This window comes from Tachypleus tridentatus, chromosome 2, assembly GCF_004210375.1.
Source record: "Tachypleus tridentatus isolate NWPU-2018 chromosome 2, ASM421037v1, whole genome shotgun sequence".
Taxonomy (NCBI): domain Eukaryota; kingdom Metazoa; phylum Arthropoda; class Merostomata; order Xiphosura; family Limulidae; genus Tachypleus; species Tachypleus tridentatus.
In genome coordinates, this window is record NC_134826.1 from 116,155,531 (window position 1) to 116,176,289 (window position 20,759).

Sequence of the window (20,759 nt, forward strand, 5' to 3'; positions counted from 1 at the left end):
GTGTTGTGATAATAGGTTTTTATGATAGTGAGTAATTGTGAATTGGTTTTAAAAATATTTGATAATTTTCAAGTTAAAAACTGACATTTTTTATAGTTTATTTACTGCTAATTAATATTTTGTTCAAGTTACAGCTTTTATTTTGAGGAATAATTTTTGTTAAAATAAAAGTTCTTCTGTAAAGTAAGAGTTGTGTTGTGTAGAAATAACACAATTTTGTTCTCTGATATGCAACATTTTCACACAATGGAAGTATTTGTACTTTTATGTTATGTTTAGTTTTTCCTCCACATGAAAGAAGAAATGGAGTTAGAAGAGTTTATCACTACTGGTTGGATGATTATGAAACCTATTTATATGATGGACAGAGTAAGTATTTTTAACTTCAGATGGATTTCAGATGCATTTTAAAGATTTTTGTATATGATTTTGCTGATTTGATGGTGTCTTATGATTGACAAGTAGAGAATAAAGAAGATAAATTTAGTTTGAACACTTCATGGCACTTATCTTACTATTTCTATGGCTAGAAATAAGTCTTAAACAGAATTTTTTTACTGAAGTGTTTTCAAGTATAATGAATGAGATGTTACAACTTTTGGGAATTACTGATTAAATATATACAGGTTTATGTACTTGAAATTTTACATGTTCAAAACTGAATTGGATGAAAAATAAGTTCATTTCAGATGTATTTCAACTGTGTCAGTCATTTCTGACTGTATATAGTTTTTCCGTAATTCTAAGTGTGTGAAAATTTTACAGTATATTTTATTTATTAGTGTGTATACATTTGCATAATACTAGAATTGCTTTTGTGTAAGCTTCAGATTACAACCTTTAGAGGTTAAAGTGACCTTTTGACTAACTGATGGTACTTAGTGTAAAAAGGGCAATGAATTTTTCCTTAAGATGGTTGTGGTTTGTGAATTAACAGCATTTAAGGTTGATTGCAAACCCTACAGTAAAAATATTAACGATGATAATTCTCTTGTATTTCATGAGGGAATGTGTACATATTTATGTGTACTTAGCAAAGCCATCCTAATGCAGATACAGTCTAATCACAAAAAAAGGTTTGTTGAATTACCTTGTTGTTTATTTCTTTTGAATTTTATGCAAAAGTACACAAGGGCTATCTGCACTAGCCATCCCTAATTTATCAGTGCAAGACAAGAGAAAAAGCAGCTAGTCATCACCACCCACTGTAAACTCTTGGGCTACTCTTTTACCAATGAAAATGAGATTGACCATCACGTTATAATGCTTTCATTGCTGAAAGAGTGAGCATGTTTGGTGGGATGGGGATTTGAATGCATGACTCTCTGATTGCAATTCAAGTGCCCTAACCACCTGTCTGTGTTGGGCATACCTTGAAGTTAGTTTTTTTTTAACTGTCAGTTTTTACTCTAATGTTTACAGATATTTAAAACTATGTTCTAATTCAGCAGATTTAAAAAGTGAACTATTACTTATTAAACATGTGGCATTAGATAAGTATTTCACCTTATATTGTTGACCACCTGGTGTGGATTCCTGTACCTGGTGAGGGGACCTCCCAGGTAATGTTCAGTTCTTTCAGTTACCTCCTCTGGGATCTAAACATCTACTCACGTGTTTACTGTGCATGGTGACCTGTTCAGAAAAGGAGAGGATCCTGGTGGTTGAGGGGTATAATCCTAACATACCATTTTGGCCTTGCATTTCTGTAGACAGGCGGTCTTGGGGTGTGCTCCCCTTTGGTCAATCGGCTGGTCCACTCGGGCTAGGGTCAACCAAGTACCAGTGTTGGATGTTCTCAACAGGTGTTGTGGATATTGTATCTGATGCTGGTGTTTGGGTATAGTGCTCATGAAACACTGGCATTGCTGCAGTGTTCTTGTTTGGTATTGTAGTGCATCCCCTCGTAGGGCTCCATGGTGGGTGGGGTCAGTAGTGGGCACCGAAATATTATTTTTTTATTATGAATCCTCCAAATGAAAACTTAAATAAAATAATGAAAAAACAATCTGTGGGTAAACAACTGCATCTTGAAGATTCTGAGCAGAAATCTTCAACATCTGTAACACTTGTACCTCACTTTCTTATACTACATTCTATTTCAAACAAACTTTTAGGGCAGATGTCTCCCTTTTTTTTATTCAGAAGGGACTAGAGGGACTTACTGATTCTCCAAAGTCAGTAAAGAAGCTTTGCTCTCGTGACATATTGGTGGAAACATCCACATCTCAACACAGCGAACTTCTCTTGCATTCAAAGGCAATTAGGGATATACCTATTGAGGTTATGCCTCCATGCTACTCATGTCACCCTTTTTCATTTTTTACTTGGTCACTCTCTTCACATGCTATTTCAGTGATGATATCATTTGGAGATTGTACCATATTACCTAGAGAATGTATTTCTGTACACATTGATATACTATTACATTTTTTTATTATTAACTTTTTGTACAAGCTTTAAGTGAACAAATTACTGAAACAGTATATCGGTTAGTGTGGGTTTTTTCTATTTTTTGGCTTTTTCAAGTGATTTAAAGTGAAATATAAATATGTAAGTTGTTTTTACTTGAATACATTTGTTTTAGGTATGTTTAATATATTTTCTTTTTTAATATATTATTTCACATGATTCATGTTTGTTTTTGCCTGATTTCATTTTTATTTACTCACATTATAAATTTATGTGACTGAGAATACAATTCTATTTTATGCACAGATGACTACTCCAGAACCACCACTTGTACGCCCACCTCCTGAAGAAACAAATGAAGTAACAGAAAGCTATACAGATGGTGAAATACAAGAGAATCAGATTGAACATGAGGAACCAGTAGAGGGAGATAGCAGTGAAGAGGTATTAAATATGTATAAATACATTTGATTAACTGTATGAGGCCCTTTTGTATGGCATGTTTTATTGTAAAAAGAAAGAACAACTTAAGTAGTTTAAAATTTTTGCTTGTGCAATTAAAATAACTTTTTTATATGTGATACCCTATCATTTTTGCATTTTTAAAAAGATTTCAGTGTGATATGATTTTGTAAAATCAAAAATCTTTACTTTGTTTTTAAATTTTTTCAAAACTTTACAAAAAAGTTTATATTATATCAAACTAAATTTTATCTTTGTTTTATTTGAAAATCAAAGGATACAGTTTCATTGTCACAATTGCTGTTATCAGACTGACATTTTTTAAAATTAATCCCACCATTTCATATTAGTTAGTTTTAAACTTATGTTATATTCATTTATATATAGGGGTGGAGAAAATGTTGTTAATTTGTTATATTTTTTATTAGATAACAGAAAAATATGTAAAACTTTGTCTTTAGAACACACTTGACAAGATCTGTTCAAGTATGGTTTCAGATCCTAATTTTAACACTGGCTTTCATAAATACTTGAACTTTTCATTATTTTAGTAACATTTTATCATAAAAAGTGTTGTGCACCTGCAGTAACTTTTCAGATCTTCATATTCCAATTAGCCTACAAAATCAAATAATTTTCTCTGTAGTTGTGAAACCTTTAAAGATATCTTAAAAATAAGAGAAATGATGTTATGGAATGGCCAGGTCAATCACCTGATATTAATCCAATTGAAAATTTATGGGCTGAGTTAAACTGATTAGTGAAAGATTGTAAGTCAAACATGGACATTGAATTTTTAACTTTTTGAAGTACTAAAGAAGGATGGCAGTCTGTCACTCAGGAATGTCTCACAGGCTGTTGGTAGCATGCCATGTCTATATGAAGCAGTACTGAAATATAAGAGAAAACCAACTAAATATGAACTTGTAAAACTAGTTTATGTTATTTTGAGTTTTTTTATGTTCAATTATTGCAGAGAAACTTGTTTTGTAGGCTAACTGGAATATGAAGATTCGAGAAATTACTGCAGGTGCACAACACTTTTTATGAGAATATGTAACTAAAATCATGAAAAGTTCAGGTATTTGTAAAAGCCAGTGTTAAAATTAGGATTTGATATTTTAACAGATCTCATTGAGTGCATTCTAAAAACTTTGTTTCCCATATTTTTCTGTTACCTAATAAAAGATATAACAAATTAACAACATTTAAAAGGGAGGACACTTTTTTCAACTCTGTAAATTTTTACAATTTTATTATTGATTTTCTTTATGTATTCAAACAGTTTATTTATGCTCATATGGCATAATGCAAACAAAGCCTAATGTGGTGATCTTGTGGATAAAATGAAACTTGAGTACAGTTGTAAAAATGAATTAGAAATGTCTTGTTCAAAATTATCTTTCTTCCTAGGGGGATATGATTGCATGTTATGCTAAGAAAAAGAAATAATGAAATTTGCAAACACCATGATTTCATTGGAAGCACATACAAATGAATCCAAAATTAATGCTTGTGATTTGAAACATTTTTATGCATAAATAATAAGATAAAACTTTTGTTTTGAATACATTTATAATAAGTATCTTGTTTATTGATGTAGTGAAAAAGGACTAAGTTTATTTTTTGTAATTTTTGTAATTCAATGATGCAGTTTTACCCATGAGGTGGAAATCATCAATCCAAATATGAAAAACATCAGATAGGAGAATTTTTAAAATTTATTTATTTTTAATTATTCTGTTTTCAATTAATGCTTATGACTGAAAGGAACAAGCTCATACAAAGTATTCTTAGTTTTTTCCCTCATGTTGTGTATTTTTGTTAAGGAATAACAGCATTGTATTCATCATGTGACAATAACATGATACATGAAACTTAAGTTTCAGTATTTGCTTAGAACATTTCATGTAAATTTTAGAAGCTTATATTGAATACATTGATCATGAAATTACTTTTCTTTCCAACAGTATCCAGTGGGTGTTATTGTTAATACATAATTGTATGTATACATTCACTTTTTTTTTAAAAAAGCAAATTAATCCATTGATATAAAGTTCATGAAAAGCTGATAAAAATTATAAACATCATTGGTAAGAGTATTTCTTCTGCAACATTTTAACATCATGTATCTAATTTTCAATATTTAAATTACTAATGCTAATGCAAAATATATTTTATTAGTAGAGAAGTAGTTGTGTATCATAGTGTGTGAATAGTAAGTATACTAAAAAATCTGGGATTCAGTTCCCTACAGAAGACAGAGTACATGTATTCTGTTGTGTGGTTTTGCACTGAGAGAAACAAAAATGTTGTTCTTAGTTTTTAGTGTTATGAAACTTTTATTCAGATACTCTTATATCCTGTTTTATTTGGTATGTAATAAAATTTATATCACATAAAAATAAGTACTGATTTTTTTTTAATTTGTATAAATAGACATCAATAAACATGTGTGTATCTGTTTGGTATACATTTCCACATTTCTTGAGATTGTGATATTTGTTGACGTGAGGAAGGTCATGGGTTGGGATGGAAAGGTGACCAATTAAATATTGTTTACTGAGCATTGTATGTTAAATTTGAATAGAATATTGTGATATTGTTTCTTGTTCATAATATCAGCACTGTTTGCAGGAACTTCCACTCTTACAGTAGAAAAAAATTCCCATCAGTTCTAGCTGCATGCATCCTGCATTTTTGCATCTATTTCTGGGAATATTTTTGAACTCGTGATGATGAGATTTTTCATATGACATTATCCTTTCATATTTTGTTTTTCTCTAATTGATCTCTCATGCTATTAAATTGAATGATGCAATGAAACATTGTTATGCTTGTTTAATTACATCACTGGAAGCAATGTTTCATCAAATGTTTTTGCATTACATACAACAATATATTTTCTCATATTTTATTACTTAATTCTTATCCACATTGGTAATGAACTGATCATTCGTTTAGTTAATTCCACTGAAACAAGAATATGTGTGATGTAAAACGAATGAGGAAAGTAATTATATCATTGTGCAAACATCATAAGATTAACACCAAGGAGGCTTTATCCACTGCGTTAATTGTCATACTATTTTCACTATGCAAAGGGAAACAAAATCAGAGGATATCATTGACACTTCTCTGGACTATTAAGGGTTAATGTTTAACCAGAAGTGGTTTACATTCTTGTGTGTGTTTAGTCTCACAACTAGTCCCTTTTTTTTCCTTTCTTTTTTTGGTTTTAGTCTTATGAACAGTATAGGTTATGTGTAGATACATTTTTTAACCAGGAAGAAGGTGAACATCATAAAGATGTTGAAGATGATGATGAACTAGATGATGAGGAATTTGATGATGAAATTCCTCACCCACCAAGCAAAGAAGATGATTCAAAACCACCAGAAAAACAAGAACCAAAATATGATGAAGAAACACAAAAATTGATTGATGGTATGTTGTATTTTCAAGGTTTTTTTTTTTTTTTCCTAAAAGGTTTTTCTGTTAAAACCTTTTTAAAGACAGTTTTGTCAGAAAATTAAGATAAAGAAAGATGCATACACATAAAAACATTTTCTTGAAAAGTAAGGAAAAGTTTATATAATTTTTAGTAGTTTTATTCTGTGGACAGAAATGATAGTTGTAAATAGGATTTATTAGATAACTTCTTGGAATGCATAACTACAGTAAGTTACCAAATGACAAGTAATGCTATAAATATCCAAACCAGTTTATGAACTTGAGTTTGCAGGTCAGAAATTTCAATCAGCTTTCCTCATGTGGAGAAAGAGTGAAATCAAGTATGTAATTAATATTTTTATGCACAGAAATATTTCACTATTCTTAGTGATTTTTGTTGTTTGTTATATATATATATTTACACACACACTATTGTAGTATATTTTAGCTCTAAAATCACACCATATGTAGCAGAGTTTGAAATAACAGGTAACATTCAAATAATTACATGGGAAAATATCAAATACAGATTAAATTTAAGAATTTCATTCTTTATGTCCAAATTTCTTTATAGAGTCAGTTGTGTGTCAGGTTTATGTGGAAAGTGTAAGTATAGTTGAAAACTTTCAGACAATTATATGTTCTTTTTTAGTGTGAGGAATAAAAAAAGAGAGTAGCTTGTTTAAATTAAGTGTTAAACTCTAAGACTTTTTTTAAGTTTACTTTTCTTAATTCAAACTTATCAAAGAAGCTAATTTACAAGAAATAAATGTGACTTAAAACATTTAAACAGTGCTTAAGGTTTTACAGAATGGGTCATTCCTTGTCAAATCATCCAGGGGGCTGCAGGTGACCCCCACAGAATGCCTTGAAAAAATTGACATGTGCTCATCTACCCATATAATGAAAAATTACCAAAGATTAGATCAATATCTAATAGTTCCTGATTTACAGCCCTGTAAAATTTAATTAATTTTGTTTTATTTTTGGCAAATTCATTTTCTGGCACCTTTGGCTGCTTAAAGCTGCAAGAGTAATGGTGGTAGAAGGCTGAAACTTACTACACTGACTGAATTAATCACACAGAATTCAAAAATGGTCTCAAACCAAGTTTATCTCTCTTAGGATTTTCATAGTGAGACTGTAAAATCACCTGAAAACCCAAATTTGTAAACAAACATTGGTTTATGTAATAAGCCATAGCTCTAAGACTTAATATGATACAAAGCTGAATTTTTTTTTCTAATTTCCTATAACATATCAGTTGATAAATCAGCAATTGTTGTAATTAAAAGTCTGTTAGATCTCCTGTAAAGAAATTTAGCTGCATGCAACTTTTTATGATTTAGCTAAAAATAGCCCTACTTCAGGCTATAGTTTGACCATGTCACCAGTTATTCAGCCTTTTCAGATTTTTACCATATATTCTTACATCTCTGAGTATGATCCACAAAAAAAAATCAGGATGGTGTTTAACCTACTTTTTGAGTTATAATTTTTTAAAGTATTCTCTGACCATACATTTTTTATTTAAAAAAAAATTAGGTGTGTTACTGTGTACAAATATATCCATACAATTTTGAAAAATGACTGTCAGAATTTTATGAATCCCACTGAAATATTCTAATCAGCCTTTACAATGTTAAATAATGAAGTTGTAAGAAACAAGAAAATTAATTCATTTCTGAACATGTTTATTGGCATAACTAGTTAGATCACATGGTAATGCAAATATATTGTGCATGCATCTGTTATGCAGATATGGCTGAGTTTAAGATTCATAATATAATAAATACAAAGATAAATCAGACACAAAAAGCAGAGTGCTACAACAGGGGATAAACTGAGAAAGATTATAGTCACACCAAACAGCAATAATCGTGACAATGAAATGTTTCAAAAACTGCTTTGGCGATAAATTAGCCTTAACAACTTCAAATAAACATTGCTTTGTTCAGAAAGCTTGAATAAATTTCTGAAATTTGAGTTTGATTATGTTGTGATCACTTTGACTTGGAACATACTGGAAAGCACCACTGCCTTGCATGGTAGGTGCACTTATCAGACAAAGAATATGTTGGAAAGGAATCCAGCTTTCATCTTTACGTGACCTTGCAGGCCAATAGAACAGTTCTTTCTTGATTTCTTCATAAATGACACCAACACATCAGAATATTCATCTGATCTATCTTTTATGTTTCCTACATACTACTCATGATCGTATATGCATGCCACATATTTCCCTGGCTGATAATTGTCATTGCTATCATTAGACCCTATTTGAGCTGCTACAGCATCACTTTCACTTCTACTACCAACAGTTACAACTGTGTACACATCATCATCTGATAACCTTCTCATATACAATTTGTTGGTAGTGTGGGGAATAAAGCTATGATGTGACCTAATACCTGCCACAGTTTTGCATTTTTCATAGTGCTCAAGTAGATCAAACTTTACACAATTCTGTAGGATTGATTCCTGATTGACAAGAAAGAACTGAATGCCCTGAATGTGGTTCTTTGCCCAATGGTACATATCAGAGACACTTAAAATTTGATAATTTATTATTTTTCACAACCTTGATTTTTTTGAAGATCGTGTTCAGAGATGTAAGAGTATATGGTAAAGGCTGATTAGAATATTTCAATGGGATTCATAAATTATTTCAAAATTGTATGGATACATTTGCACACAGTAACACACCTGAATTGAAGTTTTGTTTTTCAAGTAAACAACGTATGGTCAGAGGATACTTTAAAAAATTATAACTCAGAAAGTAGGTTGAACAACATCCTGATTTTTTTTAGTAGATCATATTTGGAGATGTAAGAATATATGGTAAAATTCTGAAAAGGTTGAATAACTGGTGACATGGTCAAACTGTGGCCTAAGTAGGGCTATTTTTAGCTAAATCATAAAAAGTTGTATGCAACTAAATTTTTTTACACAAGATCTAATAGACTTTTAATTACAACAATTGCTGATTTGACCAGTGAAAGTGGTTCATTGTATAAGAGTCACGGAAAGGAATTGCTTCTGAACAATGATCAGGCACTACCACTTTGCACGTCATGTAAATATTTTTTATTTGTTCTAAGGTCCTCAGAATGGTCAGGTTGTGGTAATGGTTCTCTTATTTTGAGTGAAGTAAAATTTACTGAAGGCGATTATTTTCAAGTCTTTAGTTTGTTTCCAAGAGGACCAGAAAAAGCAAATGATCCTTGAGTTACTCCATCAAGATGTATAATGAGATGACACAGGGTAACATAATGGCATATAACAAAAACAAATTAACCAATGAACAGTTATTCATAAGTGCAGTTTATAACACTGTATAACTCCAGCATTTTTTCTAGTATTGATGTAGGTGCTGCCACAGCCTACAGCAATTACATTATCAATGAAATTTTATCTTCAAACTGCCAAATGACAGACTTTTTGATACCTACTTATATTATGGAAGAAGGAGAAATGGAATCCATGAAAATTGATTCAGATTCACTGATCAACGTTATGTGTTGTTCCATGATGACATTTTTAATGACAGTTTTAGTTATCTTCTCTGTCATCAAAATGTATAGATTTATTACAATTTGATTATTCAAAAGTCCATAATGTTTTTCTTTATTTCTCTCATTTACATTGTATCTTGTTTTTATTAAGTTTTAGCATTGTCATTTTCTTGAAAGATACCCATTTCTTTCAAAGGTCTAGATAAGGGCTGCAGCAGTTCTATCTGAAAAACAGTATCTGTTAGCTTCTCTCTCTACCATTTTGAAGTGGTGTCCTTATTTGTTTATTTATTTTGATGTAGAAAATTCAATATTAGCAACATCAGGTTCATTTGAGCTTGAAACCATTAAGTTCTTGAGGTCATTCCCTTCAGTAGCTATACTGATAAAATGGAAGATGACATCTCTTTTAAGTACTTTGAAAGAAGAGTTTTATTTATTTTATTTTTTAAGTTATTGGGATTTCTTTTCATCGATGTGCCCAGTAAATGTTTTTCTCTCATAATGCTGATCATTTAGAAAATTTTTTCTTTGGGAATTTTTTTCTCAGACAGTGGCAGACAGATCCTTGTTTGTGTTTACATGCAACAATATTAAATAGTTTATTGGATTCTAAATTTTGTAATATTTTCCTTGTATGTCAGTATATATTTACACTGCTTGTAGGATTTTAGCAGTTTAGGATATTGTCCATGATATGATTGAATTTTTTTGACAACACATTTGTGTGATACTATGGGAAAGCTTGCACTATCCCATGTGTGTTTAACCTTTTGAGCAACAATTTTTACACAATCAAATGACAAAAGAACAGTCTCCTTGATTTTTCATTGATGTTTGCTCATTAAATACTGTTTCATAATAGATTCATAGTTTGACAAGACATTTAGCTTTAATTTAGCTTCATATATCAGAAGCACACTTAAGCATATCCAGTTATTGAGACAAACTACTACTAAAACAAACACAACTCACTAGTCTAGCATACATTGGATTAACTCTGTTGTAATTGGATGAAATGGGAAAATAGGCAGAGTTTGCACATTGCAGAATACAATGACTCATTTGAACCAGACATTTTCACCAGTGAATTATATATGAAAGTAGTAGTTATTAACAGTTCTACACAGGTCTTTCCAATATTTTTTCTGTAGCTGCTAATGAAGCAAGGGAGGAATTTTCAAAGGCAGAACATGAATATAGAAGAATAAGTGATGACATTAGGTAAGATTAAATCTTTAAAGGTTAAACTTTAAGAACTAGTTACTTCATATTAATATGACATTATGTTAAATGTTTAATGATTTTTTTAATGAGGCTAAAGTTAAATTATTCTATTTTCATCTGTATCTAAGTTCCAAATAAACATAAAAACAGAATATTCATAAATTTACAGCTTTATTATATGCAATGCTGGCCAAAATCTTAAGGCCAATGAACATAAAGAAAAAATGCATTTTGCATTGTTAGACTCAACCATTTATTTGAGTAGAGCTTCGAAAGATGAAAATAAGAAAAGGGAAAATAAAAATAAAAAATCTTTTTAGCATTTACTAGGGAAAATTTGAACACTATGAAACTAGCCTAAACACTAGCTGGTCAAATGTTTAAGACCATACCAAAAAGAAGTCTTAAGCAGGGTAGAAAATGCCCAACAAAAGGTCTCAGTAGTGAGTTGCATGGCTATCATTGTGAATAACTGCAAACATTCGCCTTGGCATGGTCGATATAAGCGTTTGCAGAAGGCTGGCTGGAATGCTATTCCAAGTGGTGAAGATGACTTCACAAAGATCATGCACTGTTTGGAATTGACGTACATTTCTATAGACTTCCCTTGCCATCCAATCCCAAACATTTTCAATGGAGTTCAGTTCAGGCGAACATGCTGAATGGTCCAAAAGAATCGTGTTATTTGCCATGAAAAAGTCCATTGTCCTGCAAGCATTGTGGATTGCAGCATTGTCCTGCTGAAAGATGTCAATAAGGATGCTCTCTCCAACATGCTAATGTAGCCAGCTGCTATTTGATGCCCCTGTATAACCTGAAACTCCATTGTTCCATGGAAGGAGAAAGCACTCCAGATCATGATGGAACCTTCTCCACTATGTCGTGTAGAAAATGTCTCTGTTGGGATATCCTTATCTTGCCAGTAATATGGACCATCCAGGTTAAATTTTTTCTCATCAGAGAACAAATCCTTCTTCCACTTTTCTACGTCCCATGTTTGGTGCTTCTCAGCAAAGTTTAACCAAGCTGTTTTGTGGTGTGCAAGGAGGTGTGGCCTTTGAAAACATTTACAGTTTTTAAAGTCTTTCTCTCGTAGATGCCGTCTTATTGTTCGTGATCTGCATTCTGCATCTGTAAGGGCTTTAATCTGGTTTGAATCCTCAATGCTGGTGAAATTTTCTTTGGCTGATCACTTGAAATTCTCGTTCCGTATCCCTCAGGGTCTTTTAAGAAATTTGCAACAGCAGTTTTACTACGCCCAATCTCGCCAGTGATGGCATGTTGAAAGAGACCTTGCTTTTGCAATTTGACAATTCTGCCACGTTCAAACTGTCAACTTTTTAACCTTTGCCATGTTTTTACCCAATGTAACACAGGAGGTGTCAGTGGAAGTTGTTGACAATGCTAATGCTTGAACGCAAATGACTAAATTTCGTTACGTGTTTCAGTATGCCCTTAAACTTTTGACCAGCTAGTATTTAGGCTAATTTCATAGTGTTCACATTTTCCCTATTAAATGCTAAAATCGTTATTTTTATTTTCACTATTCTTATTTTCATCTTTCGAAGCTCTACTCAAATAAGTGGTTGAGTTTAACAATGCAAAATGCATTTTTTCTTTATGTTCATTGGTCTTAAGATTTTGGCCAGCAGTGTATCTTAAAATTACCAAGGGCAATGTTGAAATGTGTTCATATAGAGTAATTTTTCTATCTACACTAATTTGAATGGGGAATATAAATAATCCTACTGAAACAGATATCAGTGGTCATTAAATACAAGATATTCAAGGAGAGTAACTTAACTTTTGCATTGTTAAAATTTTAACTGAAGAAAAATAAATAATGTAATTACAGATCGTACAATGGTCATTGCAACCAAAAATATGAAATGTGTATTTTTTTCTTCATGAAATAAAAGTTCCTTCATTTTGATGTAACCTTGTCACTGCTGTTTAAGTATTGTAACACTGATTATATAAGTAATGGTTTTATTTACCCTAGAAATGTTGAGCAAATTTTGGAAGTGGATTTTGGTCCAGAAGAAGAATTTGCAACCTTGAAAGGTCAATGTTTCGAATTCACAGATAGAGAATACGTTTATGCTTTGTGTCCGTTTGATCGAACGTCTCAAAGACCCAAAGCTGGTGGTTCAGATACAAGCTTAGGGTAAGTTACATTTAAAGAACAGTTGTCAATCTTAGCTAATTTTTATCTGAAATAAAAGCAATTATTCAAAAATTAGCCTGTGCCAGAATTCTCGCGTAGTTACTTCATACATCATCAAAGCCTAAGATTAGAATATAATGTAAGATTTTAAAATAGATACTTCATACACTAGTAATTTAAAAATGATATTAAAAAAACTAAGGCAACTTGTTCAGATACTGCTGTAAGTTCAAGTTTAGGGTTTTATTTATTTCTCTACCTATGATGAATGTCAAGAATATATTAACTGGTTTTCATACCAATATAGGGTGAAGTTGCAAATCTAAACTATCTGAGACACCAGCCAATAGAATGCGATTAAGGCCTATATCAAGTTGTTCAGCTTAACATTCTAGGTTAAACCTGAGGCCTAAAACAATTTACTCTGATACAGTACATAACTTCTAACATTAACATCTACTCTCATTAGGTGCTGCCTTCTATATGTAAAACAGTTTTCTTCATGGATGCTACAAGCCTTCTGTCTCCCTTTCTTTGGAAATTTCTCATTCCAGTGTGTCTTTCATGCAAATTATTATGTGACAATTCTACATCATTGAAAATGCAGCACACTCTCGGAATGCATGTAACTATCTATATTCAATTCTACGAGAAATAAAAAATCAATACTAAAATACCATTCAGTAAAAAAAGAGGTTTTGGATTTAGAGTATAACCATTCAACATAAGTCCTTACACGTATATTATGAATGCCTGTTTTCCTCCCTCAGTTATACTCCATTTGTGTTGTGGGTTTTGGTGGGGGTGCTTGGGATTTTATGGATCTTTCCATTCTGCTTTACCTTGATGTGTTTTATTCTGAGGATGTAATTGTGTCTGGGTCGGTTCTGGTCTATGGTAGACATCTTTTTGATATTGGATGTCAGCTTCCTGGATTGACTTATCATTTTCTGTATTTAACATATGCCATTTTCTGAATGTTGGTTACCAGTGGCATGTGTTCTGAATATAGTTGACTAGCCAAGTGTTGTCTGTTGTGTTCTAGCCAGTCTGTACCTGGGAGAACTTCTGTTGTTTTTCCACCACACTTGGATGTGCTCCTTTGTTTTTTCATCAATATATACTACACCCTTTACCAATGGGTGAAGAGAGCATGCTTGTTTCAGACATGGTGCAGTCTCCTCCCCTAGATATTTGAATCTGAGTCTCTCATCTTGTGTTCTTTGGATGCTGCTTTTTTTTTTTTTTACCTTGCACAAACTCCTTGACCTATTTAATGTGGATTTTAGCTACTTTTGGTGAGTGGAAGTTGTAATTTTCCTGTATTGAGAATGTATTTTGGATAGGCTACTTACCTCCTTTACTCTTTCCATTTTTCCTCCCCACTGAAAACTGGTGCTTCCATTTTTTGGCAAAAGTGATAAGTTAATAGAATTGAATGGGGGTGAGCCATGTGTGTAACAAGAGTGCAAGGGTCTTGTTGCCTCATAATTTTCATGAGACACATATTAGAATAAATAATTTCCATGGAAGGCAATAGGTTTGAGACATGCTTGAAAATATTTTTTACATACAGAGGGCAGCACTGAATGATAATAGCTATTTATGTGAGGGGTGGTAAGTACCTCTCAGAAATACATTTTCAGTATATGAAAATTATAACTTTAGGCAACATACAAGACCTGGAATAATAGTAAACTTTTAAGAAATTGATTGGTAAACCAAACTTAAAAATTAGCAGTTATAGTTCAGTAATCATTTTGCAATTCTTCTAGTAGAACATAAGAAGTTGTTACACAGCTGATGTGAGTTTTTAACAAAAAAAACAAACCTCCTTATTAATAATGCTGAAGTTATATTTATATATTAATATAACTGTGATTTTGCTTTTATTTTATTTTGTAAACTGCTGTAGCTATTGGGGTCGATGGATAGGACCTGAAGAGAACAAATATTCGAAAATGAAATTTGAAGGAGGTGTGACTTGTTGGAATGGTCCAGCTCGCTCAGTTGTGGTAACTTTGCTTGCATATAGTTTATTTTTTGGTACTAGGTGCATGTATGTAAAACAACCTTAATATTGCAATTTTTTTATTTTAGTTAAAAAGTACTTTGTATTAAATTCAGATAAAGAATTTTTTACAGTAATGGCATTAAGCATTTATGCTGGCAAAACAAGTTTTTAGGTCTAACAAGAATAATGAAAATCATGTTTGATGCAGATATTTTTTTTATCAGATTTGGAACAGATTTAAACTATGTTTCTGTGAACATTATTCAGGCTTCATGTTCATTACCTGATGGGTACTAAACAACTGATTTTTCATGTGTAATGATGTGCGTTAAAGTGGAACCTTCTGTTGATATTTTGCAAGTAAAATGTAGAGAATAAATACAGAGGGGTGATTATGTTATGTTAAACTGATTTTGAATTCTCTCTACTTTGTTAATCTGTATTGCCTTGGTGCTCCATTGGGGCAATTTCACCAATATTTGTTTGTATGGAATAGCATGAACAATCCATTTTATTCTCCAGTTACTTTATGGTATGCAATTTTTGAATGGGAGATGTGACTGGCTGTCTTATCTCTGTAAACCCCATACACTTGACTTTTTTTCTATAAAAAGCTGGTATTTCTGTGTGACACAGATGGTCTAGAATATTGCTGTGACAGAGAGCAGAGTTCACTCTTCTGATCTTTATATTGCTTTTAATGTTACATCCAGCAATGATTGTGAATCCATTCAAGAAAGCTTTGGGACATGTCTTGCATCTCTTTTGAAAAATTGTTCATCCATTGGCTGGTAGACTTTTTACTGTTATTGTGATACACTTACACATCATGAACTATCACCATATACTGTCAATTTTCTCTAGTTAGGCACCAATCATACAGTTTTCTAAAGTTGGTCTTCCTACGCCTGGGCACTTCTTAGAAGTAAATTATTTACATGTTACATTTTGTGCATACTATTGGTTGCATTGTTATAGGTTAGGGTACAAGTTTTTCTAATGAAGCAGATAATAACATTTTGACCTTCTTAGGTCATCACACTGTTTATTTTATTAGTTAAAGTGTTAATACCATACCAGCTGTCCTGAGGCATATTTTTACTTCAAGTGGGTTTCTCATCATCATGAGGGTAGAAGTTGTTGCAATCTTTTTTTCCAAAATGGTTCTTTGTTTAAAATTGATCCATATTCTTTTGTTTTAGAATGCCACTAGGTAAAGGATATCTGTATCTTGAAAATTTGAGTACTTTTTGTTGGAAGTTTTAATGGTGTCTCATTACCTGTGAAATCCTAAACAAAATTTAGTTCTGGTACATACAGTTCAACTGTGGCTATGTCAGCTGTGGTTATTAGGTGACTTACTGACTTACATATTTAGAATTATCTTAAAATATGTAACTGAACTTTTTGTATAACTTGTTACTGTAAAATTCAACAAAATATCTAATTGGTTTTTTATATTTGGTTATATAGGTAAATCTACATTGTGGAGTTGAGAATGTACTATCTGCTGCTTCTGAGCCAAGCCGTTGTGAGTATCTGTTTGAATTTACTACACCTGCAGTATGTTTTACTCCTCCTAACCAGATGGATGACAAAGAACATGTACATACAGAACTGTAACTCATATCTGTTTATTTACACGTGTACAGAGGTACCATTATTCTTGGTAGTCTTTTTCTTCACAGATCTTTAAAGAAACATCAATGATTGCCAAAATTCAGTCATAATACTGCACTGGAAATAAATCTTTTTCAATGCAACAGGTTTACAAGAAAAGATTGATACCATGTAATGATCTTCAAATTGCTTAACTAGCACATACAAATCCATTTTTTTTGCAAGGAAGAAAATAATTACTTGTGTTCATTCATCAACAGGAAGTGGTTAGTTATGATCAACAGAGAAAGGTAACACTCTATGTACTAAGTTTGCATATAATTAGATGAAAAAACCTGGAATGATCATTAAACTCTTAAGAAAATTAGAAAAAAATGTTTTTGCATTACTTTTATTAAGGACACATTCTGTACATTTGTATTATTGCAATGAGTTAGAAATCTTAATTATAATGGAAAGAGATTTGTTTTTATACAATATAGTTTTTTGTATCTAAAATACTAAAATGTTTTTCACAGAAGTTTGGTCATTTTTTCTGTTCTATAAAAATTTTCAATGTCCATATCTGCTCTATTTGGTTGTATTGTAAAATAAAATTTCAGATTTTGTATACATAATAGTTACATATAGTAAAATCTAAATAAGAGTATCTCATAGAATCTAAAATTACAGGCCTTCATTGTTGTAATCACATTTCACAAAAAAAATCAAAGTTTCTTATATAAACAAAGAAACAAACAAAAACGTTTGTGTGCCTTTACTTATGGAATGTATGTGTTGTAAGGGATTTTGTTTAACTACCTAATTAAATTTCAAACTTGCACTGGTCCCTTTGTGAAAAAGCCATGTTGTCTTGAATAAAAATATATTAAACTGTCTGATTTATTAAAATATGTATTTGGTAACTTTTTATATTGATTAAGGCTTTTAATTTTATTTGTAATACATTCCATTATGTGCTGTCAATAAATGGTTTTACAATGACTGGAAAAGGTGGGAAAATATATAACTTAATGCATTTCTGTAAGTTCTATTATTTCTCACAGTTATCAAAATGTCCTGTAGTAGCCCACATTACAAAGTGTTTTTTTTTTCTCAGTATATTGGGATAAGTATATTTGACTTACAATAAATGACTTTCTATACAATCTGCAAATTTTCTATAAAGAAATTCATTACTGTTTATGAAGTCAGAATTACCTACCCACTTCATAAATACTGCAAAACTGTTAGTGAATTATGGTAATATCATAACTGCAGTATCAAAAACTTAGTGTATTGGTGTTCTTGGTTGAGAATATAGGTTTAAGTTCAAAAATAAAGGTTTTTATGGGTTGTAAAAACTTAAGTATTTTCAGTCATAGTAAGAGTAATGGTGAAGTGTTATTTACCTGTTTCTCTCACCTGAACAAGTTATTTCCATAAATGGTAAACAAAAACTACAGAACTAATTTAAAACTGCTGAGAAGAAAACCATAATGTGTTACATAGTTTCATGATTTTCACATTTAACTGATTTGATATTACAAAAATAAAATTTCGTAATAAATATTGATGTTAACTAAACACTAATATTTGAATCTTGTAAAACAAAAATATTTTCATGCAGATTATTTTACTCATTTAGCAATTAATAAACATTACAGAGAAAAGCATTTTTCAAATTAATTTTCTTCATACTAAATTAGCATCCTTGGCCATGCTATAAAATATGGATGTTGGAGAAGACAATAAAGTAGTTGGGTTCCCCACTTCTGCAATTTTTCCATATTCCATTACTATCACCCTGAGAAAATAATAACATTATTTCAATAATAATACTTAATTAATAGTTCTTTGCTAAGCATCAATTTAAATATATTTGGTGGTACAATAACAAAAATCAAGAATCATTACACTTAAATATACAAAGTTTTCATTCAAACTTTGAATTTCTTTATTATCAGTGTACATGAATGAACTACGTATTAAAATACAGTTACTGTAAATTACTCATTACAATATAGATATCACTAAAACAGTATTTTTTATAGTCTTCTGTCTTCATTATTTATAGAGACATAAGCTACAAAGTGAGATCCACTTGTCTTTCATAAACTGCCAATAATTTTTAGATGTTTTTTATTACACCATTTATAACTAGTTTTAATTGACCGCATGCCATATAATGCCCTCCTTGGGAACTTTTAGTTGTTTTGCATACATATTGAAATTTACCATTTCCAATTTGAGATAAAGTAGCTAAGGGGATTGTTTAAAGGCACTTGTTCTTATTTGCATTCCTGAAATAAAAAATTATTTAATTTACTAGTACCATTATTACAAAAAAGTAGGCTTAAATTTCTTGTTTCTTGCAGTAATTTTTATTTATCGTTATAAAAATAAATAAAATGTAAGAATTAGAAACTTGTTAGACTTGGTAAAGGTAATGAAAGAATATAAAAAACATAATTTCTTCATAAGGTATGCTTGCAAGTAGCAATACAATAAATTGAGTTATGTATTTGCTGACTGATTTACAGCTTGTTTTGTGTAAATATGAGTTAGACATAGTTCAAAGGGCAACAAAACAAAATTAAGAAGAAACAGATGCAGAATATTATGAGCTTTAATCAATTTTGGATGAACAAGTTCTCTTAAACTCTGCACTCACTCTAGAAATAAATATTAAAACTTTTAGCAGGGATACTTTCATAACTACCTTGTCATTGCACAATCAATCAAAATAACCATGCCTGTATGAAAAGATTTAAACTGTATATGTCATATTTAAACCTGGTGTGTTGCCCTCAGTGGGCTAGCAGTGAGTATACTGACTAATAAAACTAAAGTGGTTCTATTCCCTGTAGTGAACAGAGTGCAGGCAGCCTAGTGTGAGACATAAAAAAACAAACAAAATCATTCAAGTTTACCTATCATAATCCAATATGGTGTGTAGCCTGTGAGCAATGGTAATGACTGTACACTCATTAAACTCAGTCTTAATTGTGTTCTGGATTAATTTGTCTGTTTCCAAGTCCACAGCAGCAGTTGCTTCATCCAATACCAAGACTTTTGTCTTTCTTAGTAAGGCTCGAGCTAGACATAAAAGTTGTCTTTGACCCAAACTACAAGAGGAATTTATAAACATTATTAACTGTAATCATTGGAACAAAATAAGATAAAGGGGACATCCTTTATAAATGTTGTTTGTTAGGTTTGTATATTTTTATTGATAATTCATCATTAACTTTTCTATAAATCTTGTTTATTTACCCAAAATCTTTGTTATAGTTGCTTATTTGATGGTTGAGTTTTGTGTGTTTGTTTACATGTAATGATCCTTTGAAATTTTCATGATATCTGTACTAGCTTTACTGAAATATATATTTGTTTACAATTTTCACAGTTAATTTGGTAGATGGATCTGTATGGAATCTTCAGTACTGTAAGGTTTATTTAGTATATCCTTTTAGTTCAGGTTCTTGTATAAATTTTGTTTCAATATCCTGTTTTTTTGTGTGTTTACAAATTCTGATGGAGCTGTTTTCCTGTGTATGGGATAATTATTATGATTTGTTTATTTTTCACTTTATTATCTTGTATGATATTGGTGAATGTTATTTATATTTTGTTTCTTTTAGTGATTTATGACTTTCTGAAAGAGTAAGCTTTTAAAATAAGTTAAAATACAATTTACTCAATCTACATTATTTAGGTGAATAAACAAAGAAGGTAATGTTGTATGAGCATTTTAGATTTTAGTTTTTTTTTTAATGTCATATGCTTATAGCCAATTGATATGTTATATTGTTAAAAGTTCTTTTTGAGCATTTTTATGTTGATTTGTTATGAAGTTGTGTGACATTTAATTTTAGGCAGTTTATGAATGCTTCTTTTCCTATTTTAG

The 20,759-nt window shown here is 31.0% G+C and overlaps 2 protein-coding genes across 6 annotated transcripts in view; one reads left to right on the forward strand and one right to left on the reverse strand.

The window, feature by feature from the left end:
• The window catches only part of LOC143244899 (glucosidase 2 subunit beta-like), a 51,091-nt gene extending 32,878 nt beyond the window's left edge, over nt 1–18,213 (forward strand). For 3 of the 4 annotated variants that reach the window (XM_076490390.1, XM_076490391.1, XM_076490392.1), the window contains 7 exons: nt 280–369; nt 2,719–2,856; nt 6,162–6,321; nt 10,997–11,066; nt 13,072–13,236; nt 15,152–15,251; nt 16,724–17,862. In XM_076490390.1, coding sequence (XP_076346505.1) covers nt 280–369; nt 2,719–2,856; nt 6,162–6,321; nt 10,997–11,066; nt 13,072–13,236; nt 15,152–15,251; nt 16,724–16,873 — 873 coding nt within the window. In that variant the 3' untranslated portion in view covers nt 16,874–17,862. Of the gene's footprint in view, nt 1–279; nt 370–2,718; nt 2,857–6,161; nt 6,322–10,996; nt 11,067–13,071; nt 13,237–15,151; nt 15,252–16,723 lie in introns of all 4 variants that reach the window. The other variant, XM_076490389.1, reaches the window with a different exon arrangement.
• Nucleotides 16,869–20,759, reverse strand: part of LOC143244898 (multidrug resistance-associated protein 1-like) — a 113,045-nt gene continuing 109,154 nt past the window's right edge. Inside the window, exons 30-31 of one of the 2 annotated variants that reach the window (XM_076490386.1) lie at nt 19,783–19,977; nt 16,869–18,656 (exon numbers count right to left, since the gene is read on the reverse strand). In XM_076490386.1, the coding sequence (XP_076346501.1) occupies nt 18,545–18,656; nt 19,783–19,977 (307 nt within the window). In that variant the 3' untranslated portion in view covers nt 16,869–18,544. The remainder of the gene's footprint in view (nt 18,657–19,782; nt 19,978–20,759) is intronic. The other variant, XM_076490388.1, reaches the window with a different exon arrangement.